We start from the raw sequence: 20,610 nt of genomic DNA, 5'->3' as shown, positions 1-20,610 counted from the left end.
TTACAGAATTCTACCAAAACTCCTTCCCCCCCCCACCCCTGAAATGAAACCATGTAGCTTTGCCAGATTTTTTATGGAATTACCAGCACTCCAATTCCCAGCCCAAACACTCTGACCCCATTACACCTCCAAGGAGTCACCAGAAGAAACCTCCTGAAAGTCCCAAGCACCTTTATGTTAGTGGAAATGTGTTTAAAAGCTAGGCCAACAAAAGTGATTAGAAACATTAGGCAAGCAAATTAGCTTTCCAGGTGATTAAAGAAGCATCATATCAAAGGGAGATATTTTGGTTTCAAGATGAAATACATGTGCTTTCAGGTTTTTCTTTTTTCTTTTTGCTTGTTTGTCTTCTTAATATTTGTTAATTTTCTACAGATCTCATGGGAAAAGCAGACTTTTTTCAATGAAAGCTTAAAAAAGAATCAAGTTTTTAAAAACTTTCTTGCCACACAATTTAACGGCTAATAGTCATTCAGTCCCAGTTCATACAAGAGTGGCACAAGCTGTTGGCCAGCCACTAGTTAGTCACAGTCAGGCTCCCTGGATTATTTACTTCTCTTTTAATGACACTTTATAGTGACAATTAAGGAACAGGATGATTTGTAACTATGTAAAGCAATGTTATCTGTGATGTGGACACAAGAATGTAGAAGACTATCTTGTCCTTTTTTCTACTATGTGTCTATCTCTGGCTGCAGTCTTTATTCTTATTTAAATTCTCTCTGCTTCTTTTTAGGAAAACCAGCTGGATTATATTGGCAAATACCTCAGGAAGGCAGAACTAATTGCTCTAATTATTACTGGAGAGCCAGGTGGGCAAACTAGAGCACGGGGCCAATCAGAGATAGATAAAATAAATGTTTCCCCAGTGTTTAGAGAGGAAGCTGATAATTTTTAGGTTTGCAATACTGCTGTTGTTTATCTTGAATCACTTCTTCAAATTAGTGTGGTATTTAGGTATTAGTAGTATAGCTATTCCTGGTTTGAGGGGAGCTTGTATAAAAAATTATAGATAGCTTTAAATAAACAAAAGAGAGGATAAGGACTACTGTCAGTGCATAAGGCTGATTCATTGCTTAAGGATCCCTTGTGACAGAAAGCATATCTGATCTTTTCAATCTTTGAAATTAAAATTTGCATTCCCAAAAATAAAGGAGGTGCAGCATGAGGGGATCAACATGTGACAGGTTAGCTGCAAGTGCTTTCATTACTTGTTTTGTATTCCCTTGTGTCCCTTTTTTCCTCTGTACTGAAGCAGCTACTCATGCAAGAAATCACCCTTACTGGTATTTTCTGCTTTAAATTTTGTTGGCATTGATTAATCTTATGCTATCAAGAGTACTAGATGGTAGACCTTAGGTAAACCCTGATAAAAACAAAGTTGTGATTTTATATTAAAAACAGTTTAAACAATGCCAGTGAATTTTAGCCTTTTTATTTATAGAGATAGTAGAAAAGCCTGGCAATACCTTATTCTTTTATTTAGATCTCTTCCTGAGCAAGGATCACATTTTACTCAGTAATATTTTATTTCACAGACTGACCTCATCTACATGTAAATCAGAATGGCAATAAGACTATAAAAGCAGATATTACAGCTGATAAAAGTATGTTTTAAAAAAGAGATTACCAGGCTCATATTGCTCTTTAGGAAGACACTGAGAGTGTGCAGCAATTTTTTTTGCTATGTACTAGTGGATAAGAACTCAAAAACAAAAAATGCAATTCAACCACTGCTCAAGTCAGTGTTGGTAACATTTCAGATTGGCTGGATTTCTCTTTAAATCCATGGATCGATATGCATTATAATCAACTCAACAGTCTCACACTTAGTAAAAGATTCTATTGATTCAAGAAAAATACTTGAAAGTCCAGACTGTTTTTTCAGGTTCTCTTACATTTTAGTATATGTTAGGATTAAAGGTTCAATACTCCTGAGATATTTGAGTTATTGGGAAGGCAGCAAACAGCAAAGACAGTATTTGACATGTGTGCAAGAACAAAATAGATGCTGCTCCCTGTGGTTTTGAGATACCAGTCTAAAAAGGCTTTGAGAAGAATTGGTTTGAGCCTTGGTGCAGAAACATGGAACCATTCCAAAATAACATAAATTCTCTGCTATTGTGAAAGCGATTGGTTCTGACTTGGCCAATTATTGCTGATCTATATACTGCTAGTGTGTTATGAGTCAGGGATTATGTTGTAGGAGATAGGAATTTTCTCTCTGGAGGATAAAGTTCAGTTTAGTTAAACTTAAGAAAAATAAGTACGTGTTAATGTATGATTTGTAGGTTAACTGGAGACTACTCTTGCTAGTACCCTTGAGCATGTGGATTCACAATTCATTTGTCTATTCATACACTTCCTGATATAAACATAGAAGTGAGCAGTTGTATGATATATAATGATACTTTCAATTTTCCTTGGAAATAACAGTTCTCAGACTCCTACTGCCCAATACTATGCACGTGACATTCTGTTGCTGCTTCAGTAATTGAAGCTCAATACAAAGGTAAGAAACTGAAAAGAAAGAGGAATTTTCGTGGCACAGAGTCACTGATTGTATCTGTTCAAGACAAAACATGGGGCGAAGTGAGTGAGATGTGCGTGCCTGAAGCTCCTAGTCAAAGGTACGGAAGAAACCACTGTTGAAGGTTAAAGGTGCTTCTACTTCTATAACTGCAAAATACCTTTGCCTGAAATGGCAACTCTTCCCAGAATACCACTCCACAGTACAGGAGTATTTGCAGTTTGTGTGTTGAACCCTTTAATAATCATTGTCAACTCTTTCATATCATAGAATCATAGAATGATTTGGGTTGAAAGGGCCATTTAAAGATCATCTAGTCCAACCCCTCCGCCATGGGCAGGGACATCTTTCACTAGATCAGGCTGCTCAAAGCCCCCATCCAACCTGGCCTTGAACTTCAGGGATGAGGCATCTGCAGCTTCTCTGGGAAACCTGTTCCAGTGTCCCACCAACCCTCATCGTAAAATATTTCTTCCTGATGTCCAATCTAAATTTACTCTCTTTCAGTTTAAAACCCTTGCCCCTTGTCCTGTCACTACAGGCCCTTGTAAAAAGTCTCTGTCTTTCTTATAAGCCCCCTTTTATTTTGGAAGGCTGCAATAAGGTCTCCCCTGAGCCTTCTCTTCTCCAGGCTGAACAACCCCAACTCTCTCAGCCTTTCCTCATAGCAGAGGTGTTCCATCCCTCTGATCATCTTCGTGGCCCTCCTCTGGACTCAATCCAACAGGTCCATGTCTTTCCCATGCTGAGGACCCCCGAGCTGGACGCAGTACTCCAGGTGGGGTCTCACCAGAGCAGAGTAGAGGGGGAGAATCACCTCTCTCAACCTGCTGGCCACACTTCTTGTGCTGCAGCCCAGGATACATTGGCTTTCTGGCCTGCAAGTGCATGTTGCTGGCTCAGGGACAATTTTTCATCCACCAGTATCCCGAAGTCCTTCTCTGCAGGGCTGCTCTCAGTTAACTCATCTTTGAGTAACGTAACAAACACAAGCTCTGTCTAAACTGCCTCCCACTTTACTAATTTTGCAGGTTGTGTTTTGTTCTATTCTATAGTTCTATTCACTGCTGCGGGGCTCTGGAGGCACACCAGAAATAATTTGCTGCCTGTAACTGGCTGCTATCAGGATGATAACTGGTATTTGTCTATTTTACAGCAAGGTTGACTTTCCTCCTGTAGCACCCTGGTATCCAAGGGCTGCTGAGGTAGCAGGGGGACACCTTCGCCTCTCTCCTTCCAAGACAGATATCCTCCAGCATGAGCCTCTCAGGACTCCCCCAGAATGGGAATTCACTAATTTTGCCATCAAACCAGCAGAAAATCTGCTTCCTTCCATGAATTAATGCAAATCCCTCTTGTCCAAACCCAGAACATCCATCTTAGAGTCTGTTTATCACATTTTTTTGCATTTTCATTCCTAAAGTACAGTGCTTCTCCATTAAATATAAAAGAACTTATTCCAAACATTTAAAACAAGTGACTGGATATTTCCCTTATGCACCTTTGTGGCAGAAGTGTCTATAACTGTCGTAATGCTTGCTTCATTTCTAATTTTTTTTTTAATGTTTAAGAACAGTTAAAGAGAAAAATGCTTGTGAGGGAAAAACAGCTAAATATGTCTTTCTGGTATTCATGTTAGATGACCTAAGGTGAGGTTATGTTCCACAGAAGTTACCTGCTAATAACTACAAAGTTACAAATTAGTCTTGATTATGAAAGAAGGAAAGTCTCAGATGATCCCAAAGTTATATAAATTTAATATTTAACCTGATCGCTCTCCTACATTTTTCCCGATCTCAGTGTTTTCATTCAAAGTCACCATTGCTTGTGCAAGGGCAATAAAATTTACCTTAATTTTAATCCAGCAAGAAGTTCAATTCTAATTATAACCTCCTTCATGAATATTAAGCATCATATTTTAATCTGATCTCACAGTCCTCTTTTTTTTGTGAAATGATACAGATAACTGCAAGAAAAGTTTCTCATCTGCAGTAAACCCCGTATTTTCAGCCTGGGCAACCAAGACATCAAAGTACAGATCTGTGCGCAGGCAAAAGCATTTGCAAATCTCAGTAACTGTATCGTGATTAGCCCTTAATAATTTCCTGCATCTGTCTTTTTTCTCCTCTTACTTATAACTTTCTGGTTGAAAGTCCAAAATCAAGACCATTTCTCTCTGAACATCATCATAAGGACTAGTATTATAGTTCTGATGTAGCAAACATTGGAGTTAAAAAAAATCAACATGCTAAATTGTTAAAGTGTGGAGATGCAGCAAGTTGTTTTAAGCAATGTCTCAAACCCTTAGTCTGTTCTCAGTCAAACCACAGCGAGTCCTTTGGCTTAAACAGAGTTACTCTAAACTAACTAAACAGCAAGTAAAAGGAGAAGGAATTTTTTTTCTGAGTTTTAATTACTTCGACGAATGTGGCAATGTTTAGTTTTGCCTGTGTTGTCAGTTCGTTTCATGCCTTATTTTACCAGAGAGAGCTAATCCACATATTACTCCTGGGCATCCCTTCAAGAGAAAGCGTGATACAGTTTGCAAGGTAATTTGTTCCAGGTTCTATTTCATGCAGACATGATGGATGAAAATTTTACCAGGACTATTCAGAAAGCTAAAAGGAAGATTTACAAGTCAAATGATTGCCAGTCACTCACTCACAGAGGTCATGCACCTTTCCTCCAAAATGTTATTAGAATGACCTCCTAGCCTGTTTTAAGGTTTGTGTGGTATTTCAACCACTTTTCTCATTAAGTGATTGGATGGTCTTAATTAATGAAATACAAAGTTAAGCGATGAAGCTGTTAAAACTGTTAAAACTGAATTTCTTAGTTTATAATCCAGGCTGATGAACCACAAAGCTCAAAAATTAAGAAAAAAAATGGGTATTTTTTAGCTTAGACTAGTCCGAATAGATGAAATAAAAATCACAGTATTGTAAAATTTCCCTGTTAACGCATGATGTTATCACAGAGCTTGTTTGTTGGGTTTTTTTTAATCTGTAACTCAGGAAAATACGTAGCATGTAAAAAAAGGAAAACCCTGGAAGGTTTCATTAAAGGTTATGTAAACAATGAGTGCATATCGCTAGTATATCATCTTGCAGAAGTGCAGTAAGTATGTGTGTATCATTAGATTTTGAAATAGTACAAATCTATTCTTTCTGCTTGGGTGTGGAAATACATCTACAGAGGCTTTACTAGAATATTCTGCAATTTTCTGACCAGATTCAGTCATTGATACAGGGAGAGAGTTTCTTACTTACAGGACTTCATTTTACTGCACTCAGAGGATGATGCTCAAAGGACCACTGGAAATGTCAGAAAGTGAGCCTCTGAGCCATGGCAGAACTGTGTAGAGAAGTGTTTGGTATCCAGGACATAGACTGCATGGGAATTGTTTTGAAAAAGGTAAAAAAACCATTCTCTTGGAAGATGCGGGTGGGGAGCCACTTTGTTCCTATACAAATTTTACAGTTTTCTGACTGAAAATCCTGAGAACAATGAGGCCAAGCACAGAGGATGACAGAAGCACTGTGAGTACTCTTTCACTCCAAAGAGTACTGAATGAGTGAAGCCAGGCCGTGCTTACTGACATGTTCATCTTTCCTGAAAGAGTCTTTGTTTGAGATGAACCTCAATGTCTGTAATCCTAAAGGAATGATATTTTGCATGTATATAGCATGGTCAAAATGAGAAGATCCAAAATTTCCTTATAGTAAACTATTTCAGTTAAAATACTATTTATATTTATATGTCTGTCTTCAACTAGAAATAATGGCAGCTTGGGATTACCTAGTAAATGCACACTTCTGAAATATACAAAAATAATTTTCCCCATCTATTTCTTAGTTGGACAAATAGTTGGTAGGTAGAAAATACCATCTGGGATCTACTGGCTGAGCAGTCTCATAGGGCAGATAGACCAATCATGATCTACAACTGAATCAAGATATTAATCATATGCTTTTAATTGTTAATTTCAATCCTTACATGGAACGCAATTGTTTTTTTTTGTTTGTAATGTCTGTAATATTCCATAGCATGGCATAAGAAATCTTTAAACAAAAGATATTGCACTTTCTGAAATGGTTTGCATAACTCAATGAAGATCACAATATGTATCATAAGATTTACTGAAGTTTAAGAAGATGAAGTATTTCATCTGCTCAGGGCAGAATGTCCAGTGTAAGATAGCATGCAACAGTGCATATCATAAAAATAATTGTAACACAGTGTCCAAGAACAAAACTCTGAATTATTTTATATTATTAAGTAGTATGAAAATACAGAATATGACAAGATGATATGTTCAGAGAAACAAAGATTATCATAGCAATACTCACAGTTATTTATATTGACCATTTGGTTGTATCATCAAAGTAAGTAGTACTGTTTTCCAATATTTACTTATAATTTAACTGATACAACTTAATAGCACAAAAACTATTCCCAACAAAACATTAGCGCATTTCTCAAGTGGGTAAACAATTACAAAAGGAGCATATTTTTCCCTGGTGATTCCACTTATGTACATGCCTAAATTTTGGTGTCATACCCTGTGAGCTGAATCCAAACCCTGTTGCTACAGTTTTGATTCAGCTGCCTAAAAACCGGGTTTCATTGCCATCTGAAAGTCCTACCTTGCTTTGCCTCCAGCTACTGGTCTTAAAGATCTCATTCCTGTAAGTCCCCTGCCACATTTGCCAGGCCTGTGTAAATGACTTGCATGACTAAAACATTTCCAGTAGCAGTAGAACCACGTTTAAGCAATTGAATTTATTCTGCACAGTTTTAAAGAGAGTAATCCACAGGCTACTTTTCGTAGTTATTCATTAAGAATATTTGAAAATGTAAAAATAGTACTAGTATTAAAAGGTATCAAGTATAACACTAAATCCTTATTTGCAAATGAGAATACAAATGTCAACTATGGGAGCTCTCTACAAATTAATGAAAAATGGGAAGGAATATTTTCTTCCAGTTAATTGCAGAGCTCATCAGGTCCACAACACAGATAAGTGCACTACAGAAAAGATATCATTTAATCTTTAAGACTTTTAAGATTTTCATTCACTTTTGTTCATCTATGAAAAGAATACCACAACAATTCTATAATACTGAAGTAATTCTCAGTTAATCTTGATTTCCTCTAAATTCTGAACTACTTCCCCGCAAGATAACTATATTTACATGCTGAAACTGAAATGCTCTTGAATTGTTTTTCAGGTTTTAGTTTAATTTACCATATGAGATTGATCTGTCCCATCTTAGTCAGCTAGAAATCAGACACTAAAAACTAGGCGGGCCACCCCAGCTTCTCTCAATGGGGAGAAACAACACTTTGTAAGAACCACTCATTTTATCAGACTTGGAGTTGTAATTCTTAGAGTTCTCAAGTTAGGAGAGGTGAATTGCATCATAAGTGAAAATTAGGGAATTTCAGCTCTTGAGTTATTTGCAGATTTTGAAGATAAGCTTTGGCTGGAAAAGTAGTTTTAGTGACCAAATGTTATATACACATCTTTTAGAACGTTTCAAAAGGAGTTTTTTGGTTGGGTTTCTTTGACTGGGGTTTTTTTGAATGAAACAAGCTTTAAATTAAAACTTTTTGTATTTGTAGGTTCTGAAATTTATGATCCAAAACCTTACATAAGGGGCAATTTATGATGAACAAAATGATGAAAAGCTATTTGTTTACAATTATCATTCTGTATAAAACACATCATGACAAAGTAAAAATGGAAAATTCCTGATTTCCCATTTTCATCCCACCATTTTTTCTTTAAAAAAATAGTTTGTTTTTCAAATACTTTAAAATACCATTGAACAAACTGAAGCAGCTGAATTTGGATTTTTGTACTATGTACTGAAAGATTTAGTAGAATGCTTATACATAGTTAAGGATTCTTGCTTTGGAAAAGACAGATTTACCATTCTACCTTCAAATTCTGATTTGATTTCTTCAAATCTGTGGAACATTAGACTACTTTTACCTCAAATATAGCAACAGCAATTATTTCCTGATGTGTACAGATTGCAGAAACCTGAAAAATGTTGATTTTTTAAGGCTGAACTTAACATGAAGTTAACTTCAATTGTTTATATGATTTTCAATTTATGAATTAAATAAAACCCAAAGCTTCATTGAAATGCATTAAAATGATAAAAGCATTATTTTAATAATAAAATGAAGGTCATGTTAATTAAGTTTTATATTTGAGGTCAACAGAAACATACACTTGACAGAAAATACCTTATATGTAAAGGGAAATGGAATTTTCCTAACATATCCTTCAATACAAATCACTCTCTTAATTTTCATGCAGTTGTCCATTATTACACATGAAAGAGATAATCACATTGCTCATGAAACTTTTAAAGCCATTCTGTCAGGCTCTTTCCAGCTCCAATATTACAATGTCTCCTTCTTTGTCAGCACCACATTCATACCGAAAAAATTAACTCAGGATTTCCCAATCGGATAACAGATTCACTATAGTCTAAGTGCAGCGGTCAAGCTTGATGTTCAGCTAATATTTTTGTTTAAACTTAATGTTTTATGTGGCCAACACAATTAATAATTACTTTATGAAGTAAATATTCTGAAATGTTATAAAAATAGAGCCTGACAGCCATTGAACATTTTCTTCTGATTTAATGTGTATTGAGTCAGCTCCATACTTCGTAATTTTTATTCCAATACTATGAAAAGCAATGAACATTGAAAGACAGATATTATTCATTGCAATCTAACTGTTTAATTACTTTAAATAAACAGGTAAGACACTGTTCTCTTTTAAACTGAAGACTCATTACATTGGTGCTATCTGTAAAGGGCCCTTAGGGTAAATGAAAGTTAGGATCTTAATCTATAATACAAAGAGAGCATAGGCTAATCTTTCATAGCATAACAGGTAAAAGAAATAAACATATCGATTCTATAAACATGGGATACCACTGTAGTGTTGTTTGTATTTCTTTTTACCTTCTGCATCGGATAATCCTACTCCCGACTGCTTTACTGGTTCTTGTCCATTCTGGCTCATCTTCCCTCTGTTAAAAGATACGGTGGTAGTTGTCAAGAAGATCATAAAAGATGAGGTCTAAGAAAATGATACACCCAAGCCACTGAGACTTGGTTCTGTACAAAAAGACAAGCATCACAGGTATTTCTAAAAAACAAAAAAAAGGTTTGTGTGTGTGTGTGTATTTAAATTCAGGAAAATAAAGTGGCCGGTAGTTTTTTCTATTGCTGTTCGGACAGATCACTTAAGAATATTATTTTTTTCTCTTTTGGAGGCAACTGCAATCGCATCTTGCTAAACCCGTACATTTTTATAGAACGGGGCCATCAGGTACTGTCTGCTACCTGTCCCCCATCAGCCTGGGGTTCTTTAATCAGTCTGCATAGCTCCTCTCCTCACTTTATCCTGTTATGGTGATGACTGAGATATGTAATAAGGAGTCACAACATTGATATTTGGTCTACAATACCTTTACTTCAAAAGTCAGGCATATTTGTTGTCATTATCTTCTTGTAATGATTGATTTTACATCACAGTTTAGGTTTAGCATAAGAAACAATTCAGTTCTGAGACTTAAATTAATCTTAAAATAAGGTGAGTGGAATAGATCATGCTCGGGAGGTCCCTATCTTCCTCCACTGGGTGTAGAAAGAACCTGGATTACAATCTAGATGTCTATTTTTAGGCAATAAAAGTTAGGTAAAATGTAAGCTGTCTTTAAACATACTTGTTGCAAGCTCTAAGGTATGATTACAATCACTCTCAAAACCATGTCTGCCACTATGAGATGTTTGTGCTTCTATTTGTTTTTCTCCCTTAAGACTCTGAAATGCTGTGATAGAGAATATAAGGCATTATCTTCAGATGCGTGCGATTCCTCTGGGGTTAAAGGGTCAGAGCTGTTTTTTGCTACCAGTGAGCCAGCTTCGTGTTTCACAGCAGCCACAGAAGCTGTCCAAGTTCACAATGAACTAAAAAATTAGTATAAAATGTCAGTCTTTAAAGTGATTTTAAATGCAATTTTAACTGAAAGCTATTCTTTTCTTCCTCTGTGAGGTAATGCTTTATAAAACGTCGTACAAATATGATACAAGAATTATTTGTCCCTGGGGTTAGATTCCTTACACATTGTTCAATTGCTTTTCACCTTTGCATTCAAAATTAATACAAATTTACAGACATTGTTCTGGTATAGATGGTTACACAATACAAAGGCGTAGAGAATCTAGTTATTATCATAGTTGATATAATGAATAACTTCCAAGGGTATTACAACTGGATAACAAGAGTCTTCTAAAAAATATCTCCCAAATAGAAAGACTTTACAAGATTTATTCAGCTGTGTATAACTGTATATAATGATTAATTCCCCCTGACAGTTATAACAATTTTTAATATTGGCAAGTATTCTAATTTATTACCTCATCAAACAAAAACCACAGTGTCACTATTTAATTCTTTTATTTTGCTTCATGACTAAATGTTCCTATGGTCAAAAACATTTGGAGCAGAGTAAAGAGTTTAAAACTTGACCTATCCAACACTTTTTCTATTGATAGATCAGAAAATTTACTTAAACAGGGAGCTTATAACCAAAAATGTTTTTATATGCCAAGACACTTAAATTATTTAGCTCACTTAACTCATCACATCCAAATTGTGAGCTGTGTTCTTATGGATGTGCTGAATTAGTGTGCAAGATCAGAGTCCCTGAAGTCATTATCAAGCCAGTGTTAATGCAAATGTTGACTAGAATTTCAATCATACATGTATTCAGATATGTAAGAATTTTTATCCAGAATTCAAAATGGAAACAGGTATCTATTTTAAAATATTCTCCCTAGGGATGATCCAAAGGTCTCTGATGGTAAACAGTAATTTTGTCCTTCGTTTTCATTACATTGCCATGTAAAGCCCTTGAGACTAACATGAAAAAGAAAGCATTTTTTGTCTATGTAAATGTCCTATAAAACTTTTAAAGTCTCTGTCTAATATCAGCATATAAACATTTTACTTTAAAAATGCCATAATAAAAAAGATAATATAGCCCTTAACAGAAAATAGGAGGACTGGATATATTTTATTTAGTTAAGTAAAAATCATGGGAACAAATTACTATAAGAGAAAAGCTGAAGCTGTGGAGTCTTCTTCCTGCTTATCAATAGAAGTGCAGCTGATTTCAAGTTTAATAGGCTGGTGAATCTGTCAGCCAAATACCAAGTAACTGTAGATAATGTCACATTGCTAGATAATACACAGTAAGTGATACTATTTGGACTCAAATTTAGCATATGTGAACTAAAAACTGCTATTGAGAGCTCCATCTTGTGTCTCTGTGAACAAAGATTTTATGCATCTTTGCTTTTCTCATTAGGAATGACGGCAAAATAATTTTCTTTTGAGATTGTTAAATCCAATTAAAGATTGTCTTTTTGCCACTGTGAAATACAAGCCATTTTAACCTAGAACAACATGAGTGACAAGTTCAATGGAGATTGGCACCCCACAATCTAAGCTCACATTGTCCTCCTAGATTCTGAAAATGAGACTGAAATATTAGATTTGTGTCTATTTTCCTTTTAGTCACTAATCAGCTGTAGACAAATACCATTGGACTTTATTTTAGAAAATGACAAATACTTAGAAATGTCACAGTTCTAGAGAATGAATTTTTTCTTCATTTAAGCTTTTTTTTGGAAGATTATATCAAATTCTTGTGACTAATAATTCAAGACTGCAGGGGAAAAGCAAAAACTTGTGTCCCAGAGAGAAACATGGAACACCTATTGCAGACACTCTATGAGCAATGACAACAAACTAATATTTTGAAAACAGTTAATCTGTAAAAAATTCAGGTCAGAAACATTAAGTTGATCAGGAGCAATTACTTTTTCCTGTGACGGAATATAAGTGAAATTGCGAAACAAAGGTACATGCTGACAAAGTTGAGGGGGAAAAAAAGACTGGTAAAAATTTTCTCTGTGGAGTTGTTAATCAGGTAAAATGGCTGAAAATTAAATCATTTTATAGGATCATTGCACTGATAGGAGCTTGATAATGCCTACAGGGACTCCCTCCCAAAAGTCTTCCAAACAAGAGCTTCTGAGAAATTCTACTCAAACCCTTAAAAACCCAGGGAAAGTTGGTTTACATCCAGAATCTGAATTTCAGTTGCACTAGTAACACCTATTTTGAGAAGGAGGTCAATCTGAAAACTTAAACTAAGCATTCTCAGGCCTAAGTTGTACTTTTAAAACCCATCCTAAGCCCTCCTCTACACACTTGCATCAAAGGCTGAGACTTGCACCTCTCCAGTATGTTAGCAATAAATTCATGAGCCTGAGGCAGAGGTTTGGTTGGTTATTAATAATTCAGTATTCAACAAAGCAGAATGAAAATACAAGCTCTGAAAAATTCTCCCCCTTTAGCTGCTATTCTACTGTGTAACTCAAGCCTGCAGAGCAAGCTACTTAAGAAGATGACTGGCAAGTGAAAGGGCAATACATAGTGCACGGAGGATACAGTATATTAAAGCAAAAGCCTTACATTCTTGGGATGGGAAATAGATTATTCTCTCCTGTGGCACTGCTGCTGCCTTCGCTATCCATGCTGTATCCACTGCCAAAACTACTGGCTGAAGAGCCAGTGGAGACAGAACTTTCTGCAGGCCGGTGATTAGTAGACCTTGCTGTACAGGGCGGGAACAGTGGGTTACCAAAAACCTTGTAAGACATCAGTACCATCCGTGTTAAGAAAAAATGTCATTTATCAAAATCACATGCTGCAAATGCTTTTACTTTTTTACTTTACATTCCACTATTGCATTATCATCTTTTGTAGATGATGTTTATTTTCACATAGAATGAGGTGTTCTAAACCAAATAGTATACCACCACATTTTTTCTCCAGTCATGTTAATAGTTCAAATCAACAGCCTGAAGGAAAAAAAATAATGGGTTAGATTGAGTAACACTGCTTTTCTGATTAAAGCTACAGAAAACCAGTTATTCATCTAAAACATTTCATATGTAATCTTGTAAAAATGAAAGTCCCAGTGGGCCTTCCTCATATTCCTCATGAAACATTCTTTGCATTTGGTGATTTTGAGAAGGAGAGGGAGCTGAAAGGAAATTAGGTACACCATCTATAGTCACAGAGACTGTATGAAGACCTGCACCCCTCTTCAGACATAACACAGCTACTGCATTATATTTCTCAACTGCTTCTACCCATCTGGATCTCTGTTACTACATACCTAGAATTTTAATGCACGTATTTTGATGGGAGATGCCCTAATCTTGTTTAAAGCCATTTGGTGTAGAATATGTACACCAGCATATGTTATTTTTACTTCAGATGCCTTATTTTGTGTTTTGGATATTATTATACTACATGAACAAATCTTCTGGTATTCAGCCTTTAGCAAGTTGAGAAATATAAACAAAAAAGGACACAGTGACATTAAACATAATAATTAATAAAGGAACAGTAGAGTAGCTATTCTCCTCTTGAATAACACAATTGTCTGGGAATATTAATACAGATTTTTGGAATTTTTTTGTTAAATGTCCTCTTCTACATCTACTATTGTCATGTTTCATCTATTCCAACTGACTGAGCAGATATACTGAAGCTAAAAAATACTTTTTGTAAAGTTATTTTTCTGTGAAGACTTAATGAAGTTTTATGTTATTTCGGTGAACTGTGAAAGTCTAATGCAAGCAGTTAAGACGTTCTTCTTTAAACCAAACATCTAAATGGAAATTACTTCAAATAAGAGCCAGAGTCCCAATGGCATCTTGCCTTAAACTGGCAACCAATATTATTTATGTTTCACCGAGTGAATAATATTTTTGGTGAAGACTGCTTCATGCTGCCTGATGTGGGACCAGGAAGCTGAGTGTCACTTCTCAGATGTAATGCAAAAACAGATTAATAATTGAAACTAGAAGAGAGGAATGAAGCAATTCACATATCATCAGTCCTTGGGCCAAACTGTGAGTTAAGACAGAACTCTTACCCTGCAAAGTGATTCTTCACTGCTAAACTGAGCTGTCACACAACATTTTTTTTTAAACTCTATTAGCCTCATCTGTTTCAGTAATGCCTACAGCCAGAGAAGGAATCTGTCAGTCTAAATTATTTTCAGACAAAAATATTGTTTAGCTCTATTTCATGTTCTTATATATTGATCATAGGCTATCTTCTTGGATGCTAATATAAATTAATAAACTGTAAAGTCATAGCATTATTAACAGATACTTTCAGTATCTCATCTATAAGGAAAGCCATCCATGTCTTTTCCAGCACAGACAGCCAGAGCACAGCAGTGTGCTCTGCTCAGGCAGCTGTAAGCAGTGGTTGCTCTATCACTTTCAGCTTGTGGTACTGTGTGCGAATTCCTACGACTATGGTGACATGTCAGGAAACTGCTGTTTGGAAATATTGGGCAAGAGCGAGATTTCAGAGAAGAAAGATCAAGCTCTCCTTCACAGCACATTATGCCAGCTGCCCTGTATTCAAAAGCCTGTATTGGGGCTATCTCATGCTGGTCCCAAATTAACCGTAACCTCAGTTCTCATAGTGTTTGTGTGACCTGTATGACTTCTGTTGTTTGGGATTCTGAGGGTGGTTTTGGTTTGGTTTGGAGGTTTTTTTGCCATGGCATGACAAATGCCTTATAGGTGAGGATAATCAGGAAAGCCACACATCTGCAAAACCCATGGAAGCCAAGACAGTACTGTGCCAGCACAAAAAAGTGTCTTTAGTCCTTCCCTTAGGCATGAATTTGCTTAGTGTAGCACACATCTCCGCTATAACACGTGGCTGAAAGGGTGGTTCATATGTGGGCTTTTATTTTTATTGACTTTGCTGTAAAAGCTAGTGCCTGAAGTAATTTCTTATATCTTTACTGGTGGTTTTCTAAAACCAGTAAGAAGCCAGAATTTAGTTCAAGCCAGAAAAGCTTGAATTAAGCCTTTATAAATGGCTTAGAAGTTTTGATACATCTATTTATAATCAAAACATAGTTGTTTCTTTTGAAACAGCTGTATCCTGATGATACATTCAGTATGCTGTATTTTTAGTTTCTCTACTGTTTTCACTAATTTACATCTTTTTCTATATTGATGTTTTTTCCCATAAGATCTCTTGGTGAATGGCTATAATGGGTCCAAGTTTAGATTCATGACTGGATTTTGAAAATTCTAAAGTTCAGTGTTATTCTTTTTTTTTCCTGTCTGCTCTATGAAAGTAATGAACTACAGCATCGGTTTGTGACAAGAGATGAAATCCACAATTAGATTTACAGCTGGTTTTGTTTCAAATTAAGAATCTGGATACAGAGAACTCCTCCATAACTCATAAGACACCCACATTTTCTGTATATCTGTATTTTTACAGATAAAACTAAACCTCTAACCTTCTGCTGCTGGTTATATAGGAAAGTTCAAGTTCTGAAGATGTGGCGATGCCTGCTGCCAGGCAGTATTATGTTTGAGAGTTAGAATAACCATGGTTAGATTTGTACTCTAAGTTGAGAGTTAGAACTTGTTCCCTGCTCTCATGTGCAAGTTTGTACATTCATTTGCAGTCTTGCCCTTTCTCTTTGAACAAATGCAAATGTTGCCTCAGGAACTTTAACAGGAAAGGCTGAGTTCAGTGTGGTACTCCTCTAGTCTTACTAGCCTATGTAAGGTCTGTGAAGCCCTATAAATGTCAGAGCAATTGCCACCTTGCTTGACCAGTTAGGTTCCTATCCACATAAAGGACAAGTAACTAAAGTGAGATTAGGGCAGATTCACTTCTGAGTTACAGAGCTTCTGCTTACAGTTGCCTACACTAGAAAATGCCTAAATTCTCAGGTTTTGACATCAAAGTTCTGGCAGAAGGTGCCTTGGTCTGTAGAGAATCTTATGGATTCACTTTGGTCCAAAGATTGGGTATTCTCTTCCGGTATCACAGAGCTGCCTGATACTGCAAGGTGTAGTCTTGCTTTACTTAAATGTACAACGTCTATCTGAATAGGAAATTGGGCAAAGGCAATTGCCATCATTTGAATATTAATTATACAGAGCATGGAAGATATATTTTCCATTGCTTCCTTCGGTTTTTCAATTTATTTCCTGGTTCTTAGAAAAAAAAAATAATACTTCTCATATGCACGGTCTTGCTGTCAATTACATATAATGCTGAAATCTTGCAATTTTTAGAAGAAAGAAAAGAGTCTTCAGGACTCAGCAGATGGAAGAGACTAAGCTTAACTGAAGATCTTTACCCAACATCATCACTTGGCCTCTTTCTGGGAGAGAGGAGATATCCCTTCACCCCTCCAGCCTCTTCTACATGAACTGTTTACACAGTTTATCAGGTGCTTGGCACTTTTTAAGGATTGTAACTTCAATGATGTCTGGGCTGTCCAGCCATTAGGCTACAAAGAATAGAAATAGGAAATGAAAGTTTAAAACTATAATATGAGCTACTTCCCCTGAAATAGTGCACGGATACAGGCACAAATACAGGCTGGGTGGAGAATGGATTGAGAGCAGCCCTGAGGAGAAGGACTTGGGCGTGTTGATTGATGAAAAGCTCAACATGAGCCAGCAATGTGTGCTTGCAGCCCAGAAGCCAGCTGTATCCTGGGCTGCATCAAAAGAAGCTTGACTAGCAGATTGAGGGAGGTGATTCTCCCCCTCTACTCCATGCTCATGAGACCCCACCTGGAGTACTGTGTCCAGCTTGGGGGCCCCCAAAATAAGAAGGACATGGACCTGTGGGAGCGAGTCCCCGCTCGCATGGGGGCGTGGCCCCAGGGCCACGAAGATGATCAGAGGGCTGGAACACCTTTTCTATGAAGACAGGCTGAGAGAGTTGGGATTGTTCAGCCTGGAGAAGAGAAGGCTCCTGGGACACCTTATTTCAGCCTTCCAGTACCTGAAGGGAGCCTACAAGAAAGCTGGAGAGGGAAATTTTACAAGGGCATGTAGTGATAGGATAAGGGGTAATGGCTTTAAGCTGAAAGAGGGTAGATTTAGATTAGATATTAGGAAGGAATTCTTCACCGTGAGAGTGGTGAGGCACTGGAACAGGTTGCCCAGAGAAGTTGTGGATGCCCCAACCCTGGAAGTGCTCAAGGCCAGGTTGGATGGGGCTTTGAGCAACCTGGTCTAGTGGAAGGTGTCCCTGCCCATGGCAGGGGGGTTGGAACTAGATGATCTTTAGGGTCTTTTCCAATCCAAACCATTCTATGATTCTATGATTCTACTATACAAAGCTGTTGCTGTAGCTTGATTTCATTTTCATCTGCTAATCCTATTTTAGCTGGTAGTTCCCCCAATGAGTAGAATGTTCTACTTGGAAGGTGTGTTGATGGTTAGACATGTCATATTTAGTAGCTAGCAATGTGGTGTTAATGCTGCCTCTGAGTGACACTGTTTTACTGTCTGTTGTACAGGCTGGCATGAGCAAACGTTTCAGTTCAACCATTCCAGTGAATAATACATAAATGAGTTGGAAGAGTTCTCAATTGCTTACAGGAATTCTTTCAGATCCTAAGAAAGTGGATCATAATGTTATCCCTGGCATAGGATCAGGGTTTTCCAAGGAAAAAAAGAGATAATGGTTAGCCAGATACCTTTTGCACTCTGTACTGTTTTCAGGAAAAAAAAAATTTTCCTTTGACAGAATGGTATTTGTCTGCATATTCCCTTATGCCTTCTTGGAAAAGAATTGCTGACTCAAGAAAATTGAGAAAATTGGTCTCACCTTTTAGCTCCATTTTTTTAAATTTATTTTTTAATTTTTTTTTAATTAGTACTCTTAGCATGATATTAGTTGAATGCATCTGTGGCAAAAATATGGTTTTGCTTATGGTTTGGCTTCTGGACTCAGTTAGAAAATCAACTTTTATAACCAAGGAAAACATGTAAGTCATGCCTTATTATAAAGAAGATATTGTATTAAAATCAATAAGAAAGGAAAGAATGGAAGCCATATGATTTCACTTAATCTTTCAGAAAAATCTGGTTTTACAACAAAGAAGATGCTGTTTAAAAACCTAACATAAGGGAGATGATAGATAATTCACACAAGACCTATAGCCATGAACTGTCAAATCAGTCAGGAGCAAAATGGAAACAATCCTGCACTGTCAGCAACTCCAGCCATTCTTCTAGTGAGTGGACTTCTTTTTATATTTTTTTTTAAAGACTTAAATTTGAAAAATGGGCCTATGCTGTTCTGTGGTTCCTGTGGATAAAAGAAGAACAGACTCAAGCAGAACTTACTCCTGGGGATTAAATTGTAGAAGTTCCCCTTTTCAGGTATCCGTCTAGAAGCAGAAATACAGCTGCCAAAACACATTGGGAAAGACAGTTCTATTTGTAAACCAAACGGGAGGAGGGAAAAATGCTTTTGAGTATGCATTCAGGATTAAGTTTGGAGACTTTGCCTGTAATTGCTTGAAAAACAATTGTTCTTTATAACCGGCAGTCTTGTGAGAAACTCTGGGTGACGAAAAGGGCTGATAGCATCATGCTGAGTCTTCTCAAAGAGATGTAAGCCCATGGGAGCAGGTGAAATCACCGATCTGCTCCAGGTAGTTATCTGCTGACCAACAGACTGTGCATGTCGCACACAGCATCTTCTGGCAGAAGCTTGTCTACTCTTCACTCTCCGTTACCTTGTGTTTCACGAGCTCCAGCCTCGAACTGCCCCCAAATGCCAGTTTCCCTGTTTTAATGAAGGGTTTGCTAGCGCTGAAACCAAGTGCTGCTCAGGCTTGCTCCATAAGGTTCTGCAGCGTAAAACCCTCTTGTTGGGACTGCTAGTTGCATCTTTTGTGAACTGGCAAGAATGGGGATACATAACTAACTAGTGATCAAAGGCATATACATCAGGTCAGTTCTGATAGTTTCTTTTCCTCACTCTTCCTCAGATTGAACAGTACTTTAGACTATGATCTCACCCATTTCAGCCACATTTGTATATTAGACACAGCTTTGACCGCACACTGAGCAGTGATATTCTGTGAAATTTCAACACAACTCTTTACAGAGCAATTTACCATTTGAAGTGAGTAATGGCAGAACAGCTCTCATCTTAAACTGTAGCAATGGCATTTCTTTACCCAGCAAAGCAATTCTGATGAAATAATTTTCTTCCATGCGCTCCGTAGGGTTAGGCTACCATCTAATAGACTTTTGAAATAAGAGTTATCAAATGAAGAATCTGAGCAATTTCCTGAAATTACATGTCAGCTTAAAATGGTGGAAGGGTAAATAGCAGGAATAGCCAAAGCAAAATGTGCCAGCTATTAGACTGAAACAAGACTCAAAAGACAGCCTCAGATTATTGCTGTCTGAAGAGAGTGGGGACAAACCGTTCTTGTTTTGATAATGATTCTTGGAAATGGCTTATTTGTAGCAATATGAAGGCTCATTTAACTTGGAAATTAAGAGACTAGTGAAGGTAGGCATAAAACAGCTTTGGGCAGTAAATTATTTAAAGTGTGAAGAAATAGGAAATTAAAACATGGCATTGCTTATTAAAAGTGTGAAAATAGGTATAGACCTAAAGGGACCCCAAATAAGCAGGTATTTAAATCCACAATCATATCCAATCCAAAAGATTTATAGAACCTAGGAATTCATTTCCTTTCACTCCACATTGTTGCTAATGCCAGTAAATAGAACTTAGTGATAAGGAAAATTCCTGTCAATTTTAATTCTTACAGCTAAGTGGCTAGAAACTACACAGTGCTGGCTCAGACCTGTATCATGGATTTTACAGTGCTAGCAATATCTTGGTACATAGATCACATCACATTTCTGTGTAGCTTTAATCTGTTATGCTGACACTTAAGTGAACTTTTGCCAAAGTTTTTGGACCAAGGGAGTTAAAAGCAGGTATGCTGCCTTTTGAACTGAAGTGTTTTAAACCAGAGGTCTTTGAGAGGTGTAAACTTGACAGGCTCATTTGGGTACAATTGTGAAAATGCTGATGCACAGTCTACTCTAGATATTCTAGCTAACAGTATTAGCTCTGACAGTA

General features: G+C 36.8%; 1 protein-coding gene across 1 annotated transcript in view; it reads right to left on the bottom strand.

Moving 5' to 3' along the window:
• Positions 1–20,610, bottom strand: part of PCLO (piccolo presynaptic cytomatrix protein) — a 390,072-nt gene that overhangs the window by 36,808 nt on the left and 332,654 nt on the right. The window contains exons 22-23 of the mRNA XM_059817028.1: positions 13,108–13,249; positions 9,522–9,589 (exon numbers count right to left, since the gene is read on the bottom strand). Of these exons, the coding sequence (XP_059673011.1) occupies positions 9,522–9,589; positions 13,108–13,249 (210 nt within the window). The remainder of the gene's footprint in view (positions 1–9,521; positions 9,590–13,107; positions 13,250–20,610) is intronic.

This window comes from Gavia stellata, chromosome 4 (assembly GCF_030936135.1).
Source record: "Gavia stellata isolate bGavSte3 chromosome 4, bGavSte3.hap2, whole genome shotgun sequence".
NCBI classification, from domain to species: Eukaryota; Metazoa; Chordata; class Aves; order Gaviiformes; family Gaviidae; genus Gavia; species Gavia stellata.
The sequence above is the reverse complement of the archived record's forward strand: the minus strand, read 5'-3'. Positions and strand labels throughout refer to the sequence as shown.